The sequence below is a fragment of the Hemitrygon akajei genome, chromosome 9 (assembly GCF_048418815.1).
Source record: "Hemitrygon akajei chromosome 9, sHemAka1.3, whole genome shotgun sequence".
NCBI classification, from domain to species: Eukaryota; Metazoa; Chordata; class Chondrichthyes; order Myliobatiformes; family Dasyatidae; genus Hemitrygon; species Hemitrygon akajei.
In genome coordinates this window covers 146,985,725-146,999,212 of record NC_133132.1, presented here as the reverse complement: position 1 = coordinate 146,999,212, position 13,488 = coordinate 146,985,725, and the positions used below count along the sequence as shown (strand labels likewise).

The 13,488-nt window shown below is 40.0% G+C and overlaps 1 protein-coding gene across 8 annotated transcripts in view; it reads left to right on the top strand.

The window, feature by feature from the left end:
* The window catches only part of LOC140733634 (intersectin-2-like), a 216,579-nt gene that overhangs the window by 124,280 nt on the left and 78,811 nt on the right, over positions 1–13,488 (top strand). For all 8 annotated transcript variants that reach the window (XM_073057231.1, XM_073057229.1, XM_073057233.1 and 5 more), the window contains 6 exons: positions 2,893–3,037; positions 7,282–7,487; positions 8,352–8,413; positions 10,699–10,865; positions 11,480–11,525; positions 11,833–11,954. In XM_073057231.1, the coding sequence (XP_072913332.1) occupies positions 2,893–3,037; positions 7,282–7,487; positions 8,352–8,413; positions 10,699–10,865; positions 11,480–11,525; positions 11,833–11,954 (748 nt within the window). The remainder of the gene's footprint in view (positions 1–2,892; positions 3,038–7,281; positions 7,488–8,351; positions 8,414–10,698; positions 10,866–11,479; positions 11,526–11,832; positions 11,955–13,488) is intronic.

The window sequence follows — 13,488 nt, the reverse complement described above, 5'->3', positions numbered from 1 at the left end:
ACCATAATATGATACGTTTTAACCTACAATTTGAGAAGGAGAAGGGAAAATCGGATGTGTCAGTATTACAGTTGAACAAAGGGAACTATGGAGCTATGAGGGAGGAGCTGGCCAAAGTTCAATGGAACAATACCCTAGCAGGGAAGACAGTGGAACAACAATGGCAGGTATTTCTGGGAATAATGCAGAAGGTGCAGGATCGGTTCATTCCAAAGAGGAAGAAAGATCCTAAGGGGAGTAAGGGGTGGCTGTGGCTGATGAGGGAAGTAAAGAGCAGTATAAAAATAAAAGAGAAGAAGTATAACATAGCAAAGATGAGCGGGAAACCGGAGGACTGGGAAGCTTTTAAAGAGCAACAGAAGATAACAAAAAAGGCAATACACCAAGAAAAAATGAGGTACGAAGGTAAACTAGCCAAGAATATAAAGGAGGATAGTAAAAGCTTCTTTAGGTATGTGAATAGTAAAAAAAAATAGCTAAGACCAAAATTGGGCCATTGAAGACAGAAACGGGTGAATTTATTATGGGGAACAAGGAAATGGCAGATGAGTTGAACAGGTACTTTGGATCTGTCTTCACTAGGGAAGACACAAACAATCTCCCAGATGTAATAGTGACCAAAGGAACTAGGGTAAAGGATGAACTGAAGGAAACTTTTATTAGGCAAGAAACGGTGTTGGATAGACTGTTGAGTCTGAAGGCTGATAAGTCCCCGGCATCTCAGGGTACTTAAAGAGGTGGCTCTAGAAATTGTGGACGCATTGGTAATCATTTTCCAATGTTCTATAGATTCAGGAACAGTTCCTGCTGATTGGAGGGTGGCTAATGTTGTCCCACTTTTCAAGAAAGGAGGGAGAGAGAAAACAGGGAATTATAGACTGGTTAGCCTGACGTCAGTGGTGGGAAAGATGCTGGAGTCAATTATAAAAGAGGAAATTACAACACATTTGGATAGCAGTAGGATCAGTCCGAGTCAGCATGGATTTATGAAGGGAAAATCATGCTTGACTAATCTTCTGGAGTTTTTTGAGGATGTAACTATGAAAATGGACAAGGGAGAGCCAGTGGATGTAGTGTACCTGGACTTCCAGAAAGCTTTTGATAAAGTCCCACATAGGAGATTAGTGGGCAAAATTAGGGCACATGGTATTGGGGGCAGAGTACTGACATGGATTGAAAATTGGCTGGCTAACAGGAAACAAAGAGTAGCGATTAACGGGTCCCTTTCGGAATGGCAGGCTGTGACCAGTGGGATACCGCAAGGTTCGGTGCTGGGACCGCAGCTGTTTACAATATACATTAATGATTTAGATGAAGGGATTAAAAGTAACATTAGCAAATTTGCTGATGACACAAAGCTGGGTGGTAGTGTGAAATGTCAGGAGGATGTTATGAGAATGCAGGGTGACTTGGACAGGTTGGGTGAGTGGGCAAATGTATGGCAGATGCAGTTTAATGTGGATAAATGTGAGGTTATCCACTTTGGTGGCAAGAACAGGAAGGCAGATTACTATCTAAATGGAGTCAAGTTAGGAAAAGGTGAAGTACAACGAGATCTAGGTGTTCTTGTACATCAGTCAATGAAAGCAAGCATGCAGGTACAGCAGGCAGTGAAGAAAGCTAATGGCATGCTGGCCTTTATAACAAGAGGAATTGGGTATAGGAGTAAAGAGGTCCTTCTGCAGCTGTACAGTGCCCTGGTGAGACCCCACCTGGAGTATTGTGTGCAGTTTTGGTCTCCAAATTTGAGGAAGGACATTCTTGCTATTGAGGGAGTGCAGCGTAGGTTCACAAGGTTAATTCCCGGAATGGCGGGACTGTTATATGTTGAAAGATTGGAGCGACTGGGCTTGTATACACTGGAATTTAGAAGGATGAGAAGGGATCTGATTGAAACATAGATAGATAGATAGATACTTTATTCATCCCCATGGGGAAATTCAACTTTTTTCCAATGTCCCATACACTTGTTGTAGCAAAACTAATAACATACAATACTTAACTCAGTAAAAAATATGATATGCATCTAAATCACTATCTCAAAAAGCATTAATAATAGTTTTTAAAAAGTTCTTAAGTCCTGGCGGTTGAATTGTAAAGCCTAATGGCATTGGGGAGTATTGACCTCTTCATCCTGTCTGAGGAGCATTGCATCGATAGTAACCTGTCGCTGAAACTGCTTCTCTGTCTCTGGATGGTGCTATGTAGAGGATGTTCAGAGTTTTCCATAATTGACCATAGCCTACTCAGCGCCCTTCGCTCAGCTACCGATGTTAAACTCTCCAGTACTTTGCCCACGACAGAGCCCGCCTTCCTTACCAGCTTATTAAGACGTGAGACATATAAGATTATTAAGGGATTGGACACGTTGGAGGCAGGAAGCATGTTCCCGCTGATGGGTGAGTCCAGAACTAGAGGCCACAGTTTAAGAATAAGGGGTAGGTCATTTAGAACAGAGATGCAGAAAAACTTTTTCATCCAAAGAGTGGTGGATATGTGGAATGCCCTGCCCCAGAAGGCAGTGGAGGCCAAGTCTCTGGATGCATTCAAGAGAGAGTTAGATAGAGCTCTTATAGATAGTGGGGTCAAGTGATATGGGGAGAGGGCAGGAACAGGGTACTGATTGTGTATGATCAGCCATGATCACAGTGAATGGCGGTGCTGGCTAGAAGGGCCGAATGGCCTACTTCTGCACCTACTGTCTATTGTCTATAAAAGACTGAGTGACAAAGGGTGGTTTAAGAGATGTTTGAAAGCTCATTGCAGACACCTGAACTGGACTAGTAATGATTCCGAGGAATGTTTCAAATGACATTACAGTTATTGTTAAAAGTTTTACTTACCAAAAATGTTGTCTGAACCAATGCATTATTTTCCAATTTTTTCCAATAGACCTCAAGCCCCAAGTAAAGTAGGTGAAGAAGGGAATATTCAATCAAGTCGAGCCTTTGCAGGGATAAGTGGCAGTCCCATGTGGCAAAAGTCTGCTTTTACACCAACTCTTCCTCCAGGTTCTGGGTCACCTATTTATGATCAGGTACGGCCTGTCCACTAGAATGTATCTATTTACTCTGTTCTCATGCACATAAATCTCCATACATCTGTGATTTAGACTAATTTAGAAGCCATGATTTTGTAGATAATCCTAAATTGGTCATATGACAGGTAAGGAAAAGGGGTTCATCTAAGCAAGATCACATTGGACTGTCAGTTGAGTAGATGTATCAAATAGAATTCCTTCCAGAGTTTGCATTTGGGCAAGGTGTAATAAGCGGTAAAAGACAGATGATCTTTGGGATGCTCTCCTTTATTCTGTAAGATGTAGTGTACAAAAGCAGGCAGATTGTGCAAGGTCTGAATAAAAGATTTAATGGCCCCGATCTGCAAGAGAGCAAAACTTAATTGCTTAGAGGACTATATGTAATTCTGGTCACAATGGTACACTGTCCTAAAGAGGTTCTTAAAAAATAAAAAGCAGAAATACAGTTAAGACCATAAGGCAGAATTAGACCATTTGGGCCATCAGGTCTGCTTTGCCAATTCATCATGGCTGATTCACTTTTCCCCTCTGCCCCAATCTCCAGCCTTGTTGTGGTATCCCTTCATGCCCTGAGCAATCAAGAACTTATCAACCTCTGCCTTAATTATACATAAATACTTAGCCTTCACAGCTGCCTGTAGCAACGAATTCCACAGATTCACCACTCTGAGGTTGTGAGGACAGATTAAACTTATTGAAGTTTGGAAGAAAGGAGATTTAATCAAGATATATAACATTAGAGGATCTAGGGAGGCAGTTTATATTAAATTCACTGCCTAAAAGGGTGGTGGAAACAGACTCCTCATTTATCAAGTCCCTAGATGTTTTATACCTTGGAATGTTAAATCTCAAGAGCTGAAATTGGGAGTAGTGTAAGAAACAACCACCTGGCAAGGAGTATTTGGTAATTGGGATGATTTTCTACCCCTGTCATCAATTCTTATGATTTATACTAATGTCCACCTGCAAATGCAGTGAAATTGGATCTGACATTATTTTTTTAAAAACCCATTCTAGCTCCAACAAAATGGTGCACTCCACTCTATAGTACAGACATTAATATGTTCTTTATAGACTTTGCATGGATCTTTAGTATAATTATGTTTTCCAGGACGCTTAATAGATAGATAGATAGATAGATACTTTATTCATCCCCATGGGGAAATTCAACTTTTTTTCCAATGTCCCATACACTTGTTGTAGCAAAACTACTTACATACAATACTTAACTCAGTAAAAAAAATATGATATGCATCTAAATCACTATCTCAAAAAGCATTAATAATAGCTTTTAAAAAGTTCTTAAGTCCTGGCGGTAGAATTGTAAAGCCTAATGGCATTGGGGAGTATTGACCTCTTCATCCTGTCTGAGGAGCATTGCATCGATAGTAACCTGTCGCTGAAACTGCTTCTCTGTCTCTGGATGGTGCTATGTAGAGGATGTTCAGAGTTATCCATAATTGACTGTAGCCTACTCAGCGCCCTTCGCTCAGCTACCGATGTTAAACTCTCCAGTACTTTGCCCACGACAGAGCCCGCCTTCCTTACCAGCTTATTAAGACGTGAGGCGTCCCTCTTCTTAATGCTTCCTCCCCAAAGGTCAAACAAAAATTGACGAAGAGATAAGTTAGAATCTATTCCTAAAATCTGATCTAGGGGTAGAATCAGAATCAGGTTAATTATCACTGGCATGTGACATGAAATTAGTTAACTTAACAGCAGCAGTTCAATGCAATACGTAATCTAGCAGAGATAAAAAAAATAAAATAAAACATAAATTAATGGTAAATCAATTACGTATATTGAATAGATTTAAAAAAGTGCAAAAACAGAAATACTGTATACTTTTTTTAAAAAGGTGAAGTAGTGTCCAAAGGTTCAATGTCCATTTAGGAATTAGATGGCAGAGGGGAAGAAGCTGTTCCTGAATCACTGAGTGTGTGCCTTCAGGCTTCTGTACCTCCTACCTGATGGTAACAGTGAGAAAAGGGCATGCCTGGCTGCTGAAGGTCGTTAATAATGGACGCTGCCTTTCTGAGACACCGCTCCCTAAAGATGTCCTGGGGTACTTTGTAGGCTAGTACCCAAGATGGAGCTGACTAGATTTACAACGTTCTACAGCTTCTTTCGCTCCTGTGCAGTAGCCCCTCCATACCAGACAGTGATGCAGCCTATCAGAATGCTCTCCACAGTACATCTATAGAAGTTTTTGAGTGTATTTGTTGACATACCAAATCTCTTCAAACTCCTAATAAAGTATAGCCGCTGTCGTGCCTTCTTTATAACTACATTGATATGTTGGGACCAGGTTAGATCCTCAGAGATCTTGACACACAGGAACTTGAAACTGCTCACTCTCTCCACTTCTGATCCCTCTATGAGGATTGGTGTTCCTTCTTCTTACCTTTCCTGAAGTCCACAATCAGCTCTTTCGTCTTACTGACGTTGAGTGCCAGGTTGTTGCTGCGGCACCACTCCACTAGTTGGCATATCTCACTCCTGTGTGCCCTCTCATCACCACCTCCGATTCTACCAACAATGGTTGTCAGAAAATTTATAGATGGTATTTGAGTTATGCCCAGCCACACAGTTATGTGTATATAGAGAGTAGAGCAGTGGACTAAGCACACACCCCTGAGGTGCTCCAGTGTTGATCGTCAGCAAGGAGGATATGTTATCACCAATCTGCACAAATTGTGGTCTTCCGGTTAGGAAGTTGAGGATCCAATTGCAGAGGGAAGTACAGAGGTCCAGGTTCTTCAACTTCTCAATCAGGATTGTGGGAATGATGGTACTAAATGCTGAGCTATAATCAATTATCAGCATGCTGACGTAGGTGTTTGTGTTGTCTAGGTGGTCTAAAGCCATGTGGAGAGTCATTGAGATTGCGTCTGCTGTTGACCTATTGTGGCGATAGGCAATTTGCAATGGGTCCAGGTCCTTGCTGATCTAGGAGTTCAGGTCCTTGCTGAGGCAGGAGTTCAGTCTAGTCATGACCAAACTCTCAAAACATTTCATCACTGTCGATGTGAGTGCTACCGGGTGATAGTCATTAAGGCAGCCCACATTATTCTTCTTGGGCACTGGTATAATTGTTGCCTTTTTGAAGCAAGTGAGAACTTCCACCCGTAGCAGTGAAAGGTTGAAAATGTCCTTGAATGCTCCTGCTAGCTGGTTGGCACAGGTTTTCACAGCGTTACCAAGTAAACCAACCTTACCAAGTTCTGCCTTGCGAGGGTTCACTCTCTTTAAAGACAGTCTAACATCGGCCTCTGAGACAGAGATCACAGGGTCATCAGATGCAGCAGGGATCTTCACATCTGTAGTTGCATCCTCCCTCTCAAAGCGTGCATAGAAGGCATTGAGTTCTTCTGGTAGGGTTTGTATAGTAATGATTTACTGCCAAAAATGCATGGAAAGGATTGGGTGGTACAAAAGAGCACCAAGTTAAAGGAGAATGGAGTTTTCACAAAGCTGATGGAGAACAAAAGTAGGAAGGAGTGACAGAATCTAGTACCTTGCTCGCCTCCTGATCTTTATCCCGAAAACGTCTCTCTGCTTTACTACTGAATATCGTAAGTACATCCCCTTTTCATTGAGCTTGTTGAGACCTCAGTATCTGAAGTGGATGAGTGATTTTTTTTTCTCTCTCAGTTATTTCATTATCTTCCCTCACCCAAAGAAAGTTATGAATGTTTTTAAGGTGTGTCTGCCTTGGTATGTATATTTTCGAACTAAACTCATCCACATACTTTGTATTCTGCTGCTGGCTGAATTTGTTTGTGGCATCTGGGCTCCTCAATCAATCATCTCCAGAAGATCGATTTTGCAATTTCTGTAAGTTATTCAGTCAGTGAAATTTATTATTAAACCAGTGTTTGGAGTCATGAAATATTGATCCAGAAACACAAGGTTAGATTCTACAGCAGCTGGTGAATTAAATTCAAATAAATAAATACACTGGAATAAAAAGAACTAGTCACCAATGAGACCTCCAGAGAAGGAACTGTACCAACATACCCGGTCTATGTTTGAATCCAGATTCACAGCAAAGTAATTGAATTTTAATTGCCCTCCAAAATTGCCTCCATCCAAGAGTAATTAGAAATGCAAATTTAATGCTGATATAATCTGTCTTATTAATACTCTTTAAATAAATTAAGAAATTATTGTGCTTATATTTTTCCATTATACATTGCCAAAATTATTGTAAGGAAATAAGTTTTTTTTTTGTTTTGTAGGTTGAAGGTGTTCAAGCTTTTAAGGCCCTGGCACTCTGTTCATGGACAGCAAAGAAAGAGAATCATTTGAATTTTTCGAAAGATGATGTGATTGATGTGCTGGAAAAGCAGGATAACTGGTGGTTTGGAGAGGTTCGTGGTGCAAAGGGTTGGTTTCCCAGGTCATATGTCAAGGTGATCAGTGAACAAGCACAGCTATCAGTGGAGTAAGTTTATCCTTGCAACGGTTAACTTGTTTTTGCCAAGCCTGTTAAATTGGATATTTGATAACTTGAAAATAATCAACAATTTAATGAGCTGGTTTATAATTGATGCAACTTTGCCCATGTCCGAGTCCCACAGCCAAAACTGCAACAATTCAACTGCCTTAATTCTGCAGTAAATTGAACTAGAAGTTGATGCGGGCCTGGGGGCAATGCATCCTCAGGCACTACCACACTCCAGTACCACCTTGATTGCTTCTGGCAGTTCGTCTGGTTAAAGGCCTGTTTGACTGGTTTCAAAAATTACTCATAATCATATTTAAAAACAGTTGGCTTTAAATAATTTTAAAATAAATGAAAAATTATTTAAATATAATTCAAAAATGTGCAAATAATTTTTTTTTAAAAAAACAACTATTAATATGTATAAACAAGAAGAAATAATGAACTAAAAACTTAGCCAAAGCTACCTTTTTACTTGAGGCAAGATGAACCAACTGAGTAGATACGTGGTGTCGTGATGAAAGGTCTCGGCTGAAACGTCGACTGCTTACTCTTTTCCGTAGAAACCTGGCCTGCTGAGTTCCTCCAGCATTTTGTGTGTGTTGCTCGGATTTCCAGCATCTGCAGATTTTCTCATCTTTGTGTAGATGTGAAGTTGAAGAGCAGGATGCAAAGTGCATCTGGCCTCATGGTGCAGCAACTTGCTGAATGTCCTTGAACTCAAGGCAATGTCAAGGGTAATTCAAGGGAATTAGTTATGTTATCTCTGCCATTTGCCGGCAAAGCTAGTTGTTCAAAATATGTTTAATTTTATGCTTAACTCCAAATGATTTCAATTACTGGACTAATTTTTTTTGTCAATAGATCTGGTCCTGTTTATGCATCAGTGGTTAAAAGCTCCAGCCCTATATCCCAGGCAGTAGAAGGTAAAATTCCTATAAAATCTCTTCAGTATGCTTCATAATTAAATTAGCTGAATATTTTGTGAATTATTGTGAATCAAGCCTATCTGCCAATGAAACAGTTCCCTTTCTGATTTTCCCTTAATTATCTCCCAACTATAACTACAGTGGATTCCGGTTAATTGGGCAATTGGTTAAATGGTACAGCCGCTTATTTGGGTTGACTCTTAAAGGACAAAAAGTAATCAAGAAGATAGCCAGGATTCCATTTGTTCATGTGGGACATTATGCTGCTTAGAGACAGGAGACTTGGCAAACAGTTTCTAACTTGCGTTAGTCATGTGAATGTGTGGCTGTTAAACACTACACTGTGCTTGGAGCAAAGAGCTTTTAAATAACGTCATTTGCATCTGTTTGTGTTCAAAAAGCAGTGATTTTTGGTGTGAAATAAGCAGCAAATCAATTTAGAATTGTTTTGCTCACCGTGGTTTCAAGCTTTCAGGCTTGGGGATAACAGAAACAGCCAGGAGTGAAAGTGATATGATTTCACTACTTCGACAATTTAGGACCTACCAAGAATTTGAATTTTTCAAAAATCTTGTTGAATGCTACAATGAAAATGAAGATTTGGTAGATACAATTATCAAAGGAATTGTACAAAGGCAGTCCATTATTGACACTAGGGGTCTGTGCTAATTTTGTTCATTTACAGTCAATCAAAAGAACACGGCAGCCTGTTTGTTATCCATCATATCCTGCGATGACAGTGAAACCTATGCAGAGGAGATCTGAAACTGGAAAATCCATTGTACTGAGGCGGTTCCACCCTCTCAACTTCAGAATTCTGGTCCATTGGCATGAGTAGTTGTCACAAACTGGAGTTTTCCTTGGTTGCAGTGGATACCCAAGACTTCTTCTGCACCTTATGAACACTTTTCTTTCCACAAAGTGTTGCAGAACCACCTTGACAGCTTTTGGATCTCACTGTTGATCTCATCTGCCCAGTCTGCTGAAGTTCACTTCATATGCTAGGGCAGGCATGTCCCTATTTCATGGGCTACCGTCACCTGGTTTAGCCCACCAAGGTCTGGCTGCTGTCACATGCTACTTGGAGCCACAGCTAAGTGCTGAGTGTCCACCCGAGTGAGCTGCCACTTTAGTGCACCACAAATCACTTTACCAGAGGTGCTGTCCCTCCCTGGACACCCCAAGCACAGCGGCATACACTGGCTGAATTGCTTTGTCGATAACCATTAGGAACTACTACACAGTTTTATAATACCGCTGTTACATTGGTGGTGTGCTAATTTGTTCTGTATTTCATTTAAATACATAATTTGCAACTCAGTTAAACAATAGTTGGTCTTTTGTTTTTAGCCTTTTTAATTAACTATTTCCATGAAACTTTGGCTAATTGAGGTTAAGTGTACTGGTCCTAATTAACCAGAATCCACTGTATATTCTTCTCCATGTTGTGTCATTGGTAATATACTGTAGGTATGATAATGATCCTTAATAGTTCAGTACCATGAGATGAGATTTTGTGCATTTCTAAAGAAAATTTTTGTTTGATATTAGAGTGAATCTAGAGCCATTAATTCAGTGTAGGAAAGTGGTGCTGTGGTAGTAAATCAGCCAAGATCTTAGAATGGCTGAGCAAGCGTAAAGGGCTGAGTATCATATTCCTGATTCTATTTCTTATGTTCCATATCCTGGCAATTAAAGTGGAAATATGCGAACAGTTTGATCTTTAAGTACTCACATCTTTTGCAAAGAGGAGGCTGTGAGCTGACTGGTTTGTCATAACATAAAACAAGGACATTTGGCCCATCAAGTCCATGCTAGCTCTCAGCAGTGTAAGACCATACGATATAGAAACAGAATCAGGCCATTCAGCCCATTGGGTCTGCTCTGCCATTCCATCATAGCTGATGTAGTCAGAGAAAAGTACATCACTGACACAGGCCTTTCGACCCTTCTAATCTGTGTCAAGCTATTGAGATTTATTATCCTTCTCAACCCCATTCTCCTGCCTTCTTGCAGTAACTTTTGACCCCATGTATTTCTATGAGTTTCATTTCCCCCTGCACAAAAGGGTAATTTACAAGAAGTCACAGACCTCACTTCACAGATGAGCTTGAGCTGCGAGCCGACAGCACTAATTGCTGTGCCTTAATAGTTTCAGTCGGCATTGTGTTGGCCAGGGTCCACAGCAAGTTGCAAAGTTAAATGATTGATGGACCCAAGTGATGCAAGAAATTTCTGAGATCTATCCATAGTAATAATACTTCTGCTTTTTTTTTTCATAGAGTATATTGCACTATATTCGTATGAAAGCACTGAAACTGGAGATTTAATCTTCAATGCGGGTGAGCTGATTCTGGTCACCAAGAAAGATGGAGAATGGTGGACAGGAGTTATTGATGATAGAACAGGTGTCTTTCCTTCAAATTACGTGAAACCAAAGGATCCAGATGTAAGTTTGCTTCCTTGTGCTTCATGATGTTTATTATTCAATTTTTTTTTTACTTAGTTGCATTACACTTGTTGAAGAGTCTTTTGTTTAAATTGGGAAAACAAAGTTTATTAGTTGAGCATGTATAAAGGGAAGAAATTCAGGTTCTATTCCTGCATATCTAATATTACCATTGTTAACTTGTCATTCAGATGGTAGCCATGGAATACACTATTTTACAATCTTCAGTATCATAAACAAGCCATATTCTACTTTACACTCATTAACCAAAACCAGTGCGAAATGTTATTAAGGCTTACATTTGAGGATTAATTTATGAAAATTCCACTGGAAACAACTGACAAATAATAGGTGTTCCATTAAAACTTGCCAGATAAAGCCTGAACTGCTTTAAAAAAAAATCCAATTACTGAGATTGCTGAAAATTACAGATGGAGTTCAGCAGTAATGTCGACAATCAGTCATTCTGCCTGCCAAAAGCCTTGGTGTGGAGAAATGTGCTCACCTTCTACAGCTGAATGAATCAGCCTCGGCAACAAATATGGGAGAGAAAAGAGAAAGACAAAAATGTGGAAAGAAAATTTTTAATCCTATTTGCCTTTTTCTTTGGACAGGGATCAAGTAGTTCAGGAAAATCAGGGACATTAAACAAGAAACCAGGTGTGTCTTTTCTGCATTGATTCTGCAAAGATTTCCTGCTATTTACAAGTATGAAGACTGTCATTAAACACTATAAAAATGCTGCTATTGAAGTTCCTGTGTTAGAAGACATTATCTGCCAAAATCATAATCTTAAAGATAGCTGCAATTGGACAATTGATTTGTTTGCTCCCACACAGTCAGAAATGTTTACTGCTGTGAAAGCGTGCTGCACACAATGATAAAAGCTGATTTTTTTGTTTAGGCAAACTGATTAAGCCAATTAATTGGACAGGTGCATTACAAGTGCTTTAAAATTTCCTTGCAGAGATCGCTCAAGTAACCTCAGCATACACTGCAACAGGTACTGAGCAGCTAAGTCTCGTCCCTGGCCAGTTGATACTTATTTTGAAGAAAAATGCATCTGGATGGTGGCAGGGTGAATTGCAGGTAAGCAGCTTGATACTACGATTGCATCTAAAATCATCAATATTTATAAGCACAAGACTAATGTCAGTTTCCATTTGAATCACAGTGGAAAGAAAACATGGCAGTTTTCTTATTAACAATTAATAAAATTACAAAGGGGAAATGCCTCTAGGGGAACAGAATCCGATAAGGGAAATTCCTTTTTAGAGGCATTTGTTATTTTTTAAATTTGAATCTGTGAGTTTATTTCCATGTCCTGCCTTCTGTCTCTATCACTTCATTGATCTCAGATATTTTAGTATTGAATTATTTTTTCTCTTCTTTCTTGTGTACTTGCTTTTAGAACAGCTGTATAAAAACTTTCTATGTATAGTTTAATGCGGGATTCAAAACTACTTTTGTAAATTTCGAGCTCTGTGGTAACTGAATGTAGTGCGCAGCCCTAACACTTCCATACTTCCATCTATCTTTTTCTAAAGAGAGGAGGGAATTTAGTCCCGAGGCTGTGAGAAGTGGCATGAATGAAATAATATTTAAGGTGACTTCACAAATGAAATTGACTTTTATAAATAAGAACTGAATATCATAATGGAATACAAATGTGGCTGTTAAAGGATAATTCAAGAGTAGTTATTGGCTCTCATTGATAAAATTGCATTTAGAATGTGATGTGAAATTTTTAACAATGCACCTTCAGGTTACATTTACAGAACATGATGTACAAAAGCTGGATGAACTCAGCAGGTTGGGCAGCATCCGTTGAAAGGAGCAGTCAACGTTTCGGGCTGAGACCCTTCATTGGGACTAAAGAAGGAGGGGGCAGGAGCCCTATAAAGAAGGTGGGGGGAGGGTGAAATATGCCAGGTGAAAAACAATCAGAGGAACTATCAAGGGGTGGGGAGGGGAAGCAGGGAGGGGATAGGCAGGAGAGGTGAAGGAGGAATCTAAGGGGAAAGCACTATGGGTAGCAGAAGGCATAATCATGAGAGAGGTGATAGGCAGCGAGAAGAGGAGACAGAGTGAAAGTGGGATGGTGGAAGGGAGAGGGAGGGAATTACTGGAAGTTGGAGAATTTGATGTTCATACCAAGGGGCTGGAGACTACCCAGACGGTATATGAGGTGTTGTTCCTCCAACCGAAGTTTGGCCTCATCATGAAATGTTGACTGCTCCTTTCAATGGATGCTGCCCGACCTGCTGAGTTCATCCAGCATTTTTGTATGTCTTGATTTGACCACAGCATCTGCAGTTTGCTTTGTTCTTACAGAACATGATAGTGTGCTTTTTCATTTCTTTTATTTTTTTCATTACTTAACCATCTTATCAGTGTTTGTCAAGATTTACTTCTGGGCCAATAGTCCTAGTTTGCAACCATTGTGATATTTCTGTTTTGTATGTGGCATTTATATTATCTCTGAGTCCTAATCAATGTACACATACATTCGATAGCCACTTTATTAGGTACAAGAAGGAACCCAGTGTGGTCTTCTGCCACTGTAGCCCATCCACCTGAAGGTTTGACGTGCTGTTTGTTCAGGGATCCTTTTCTGCACACC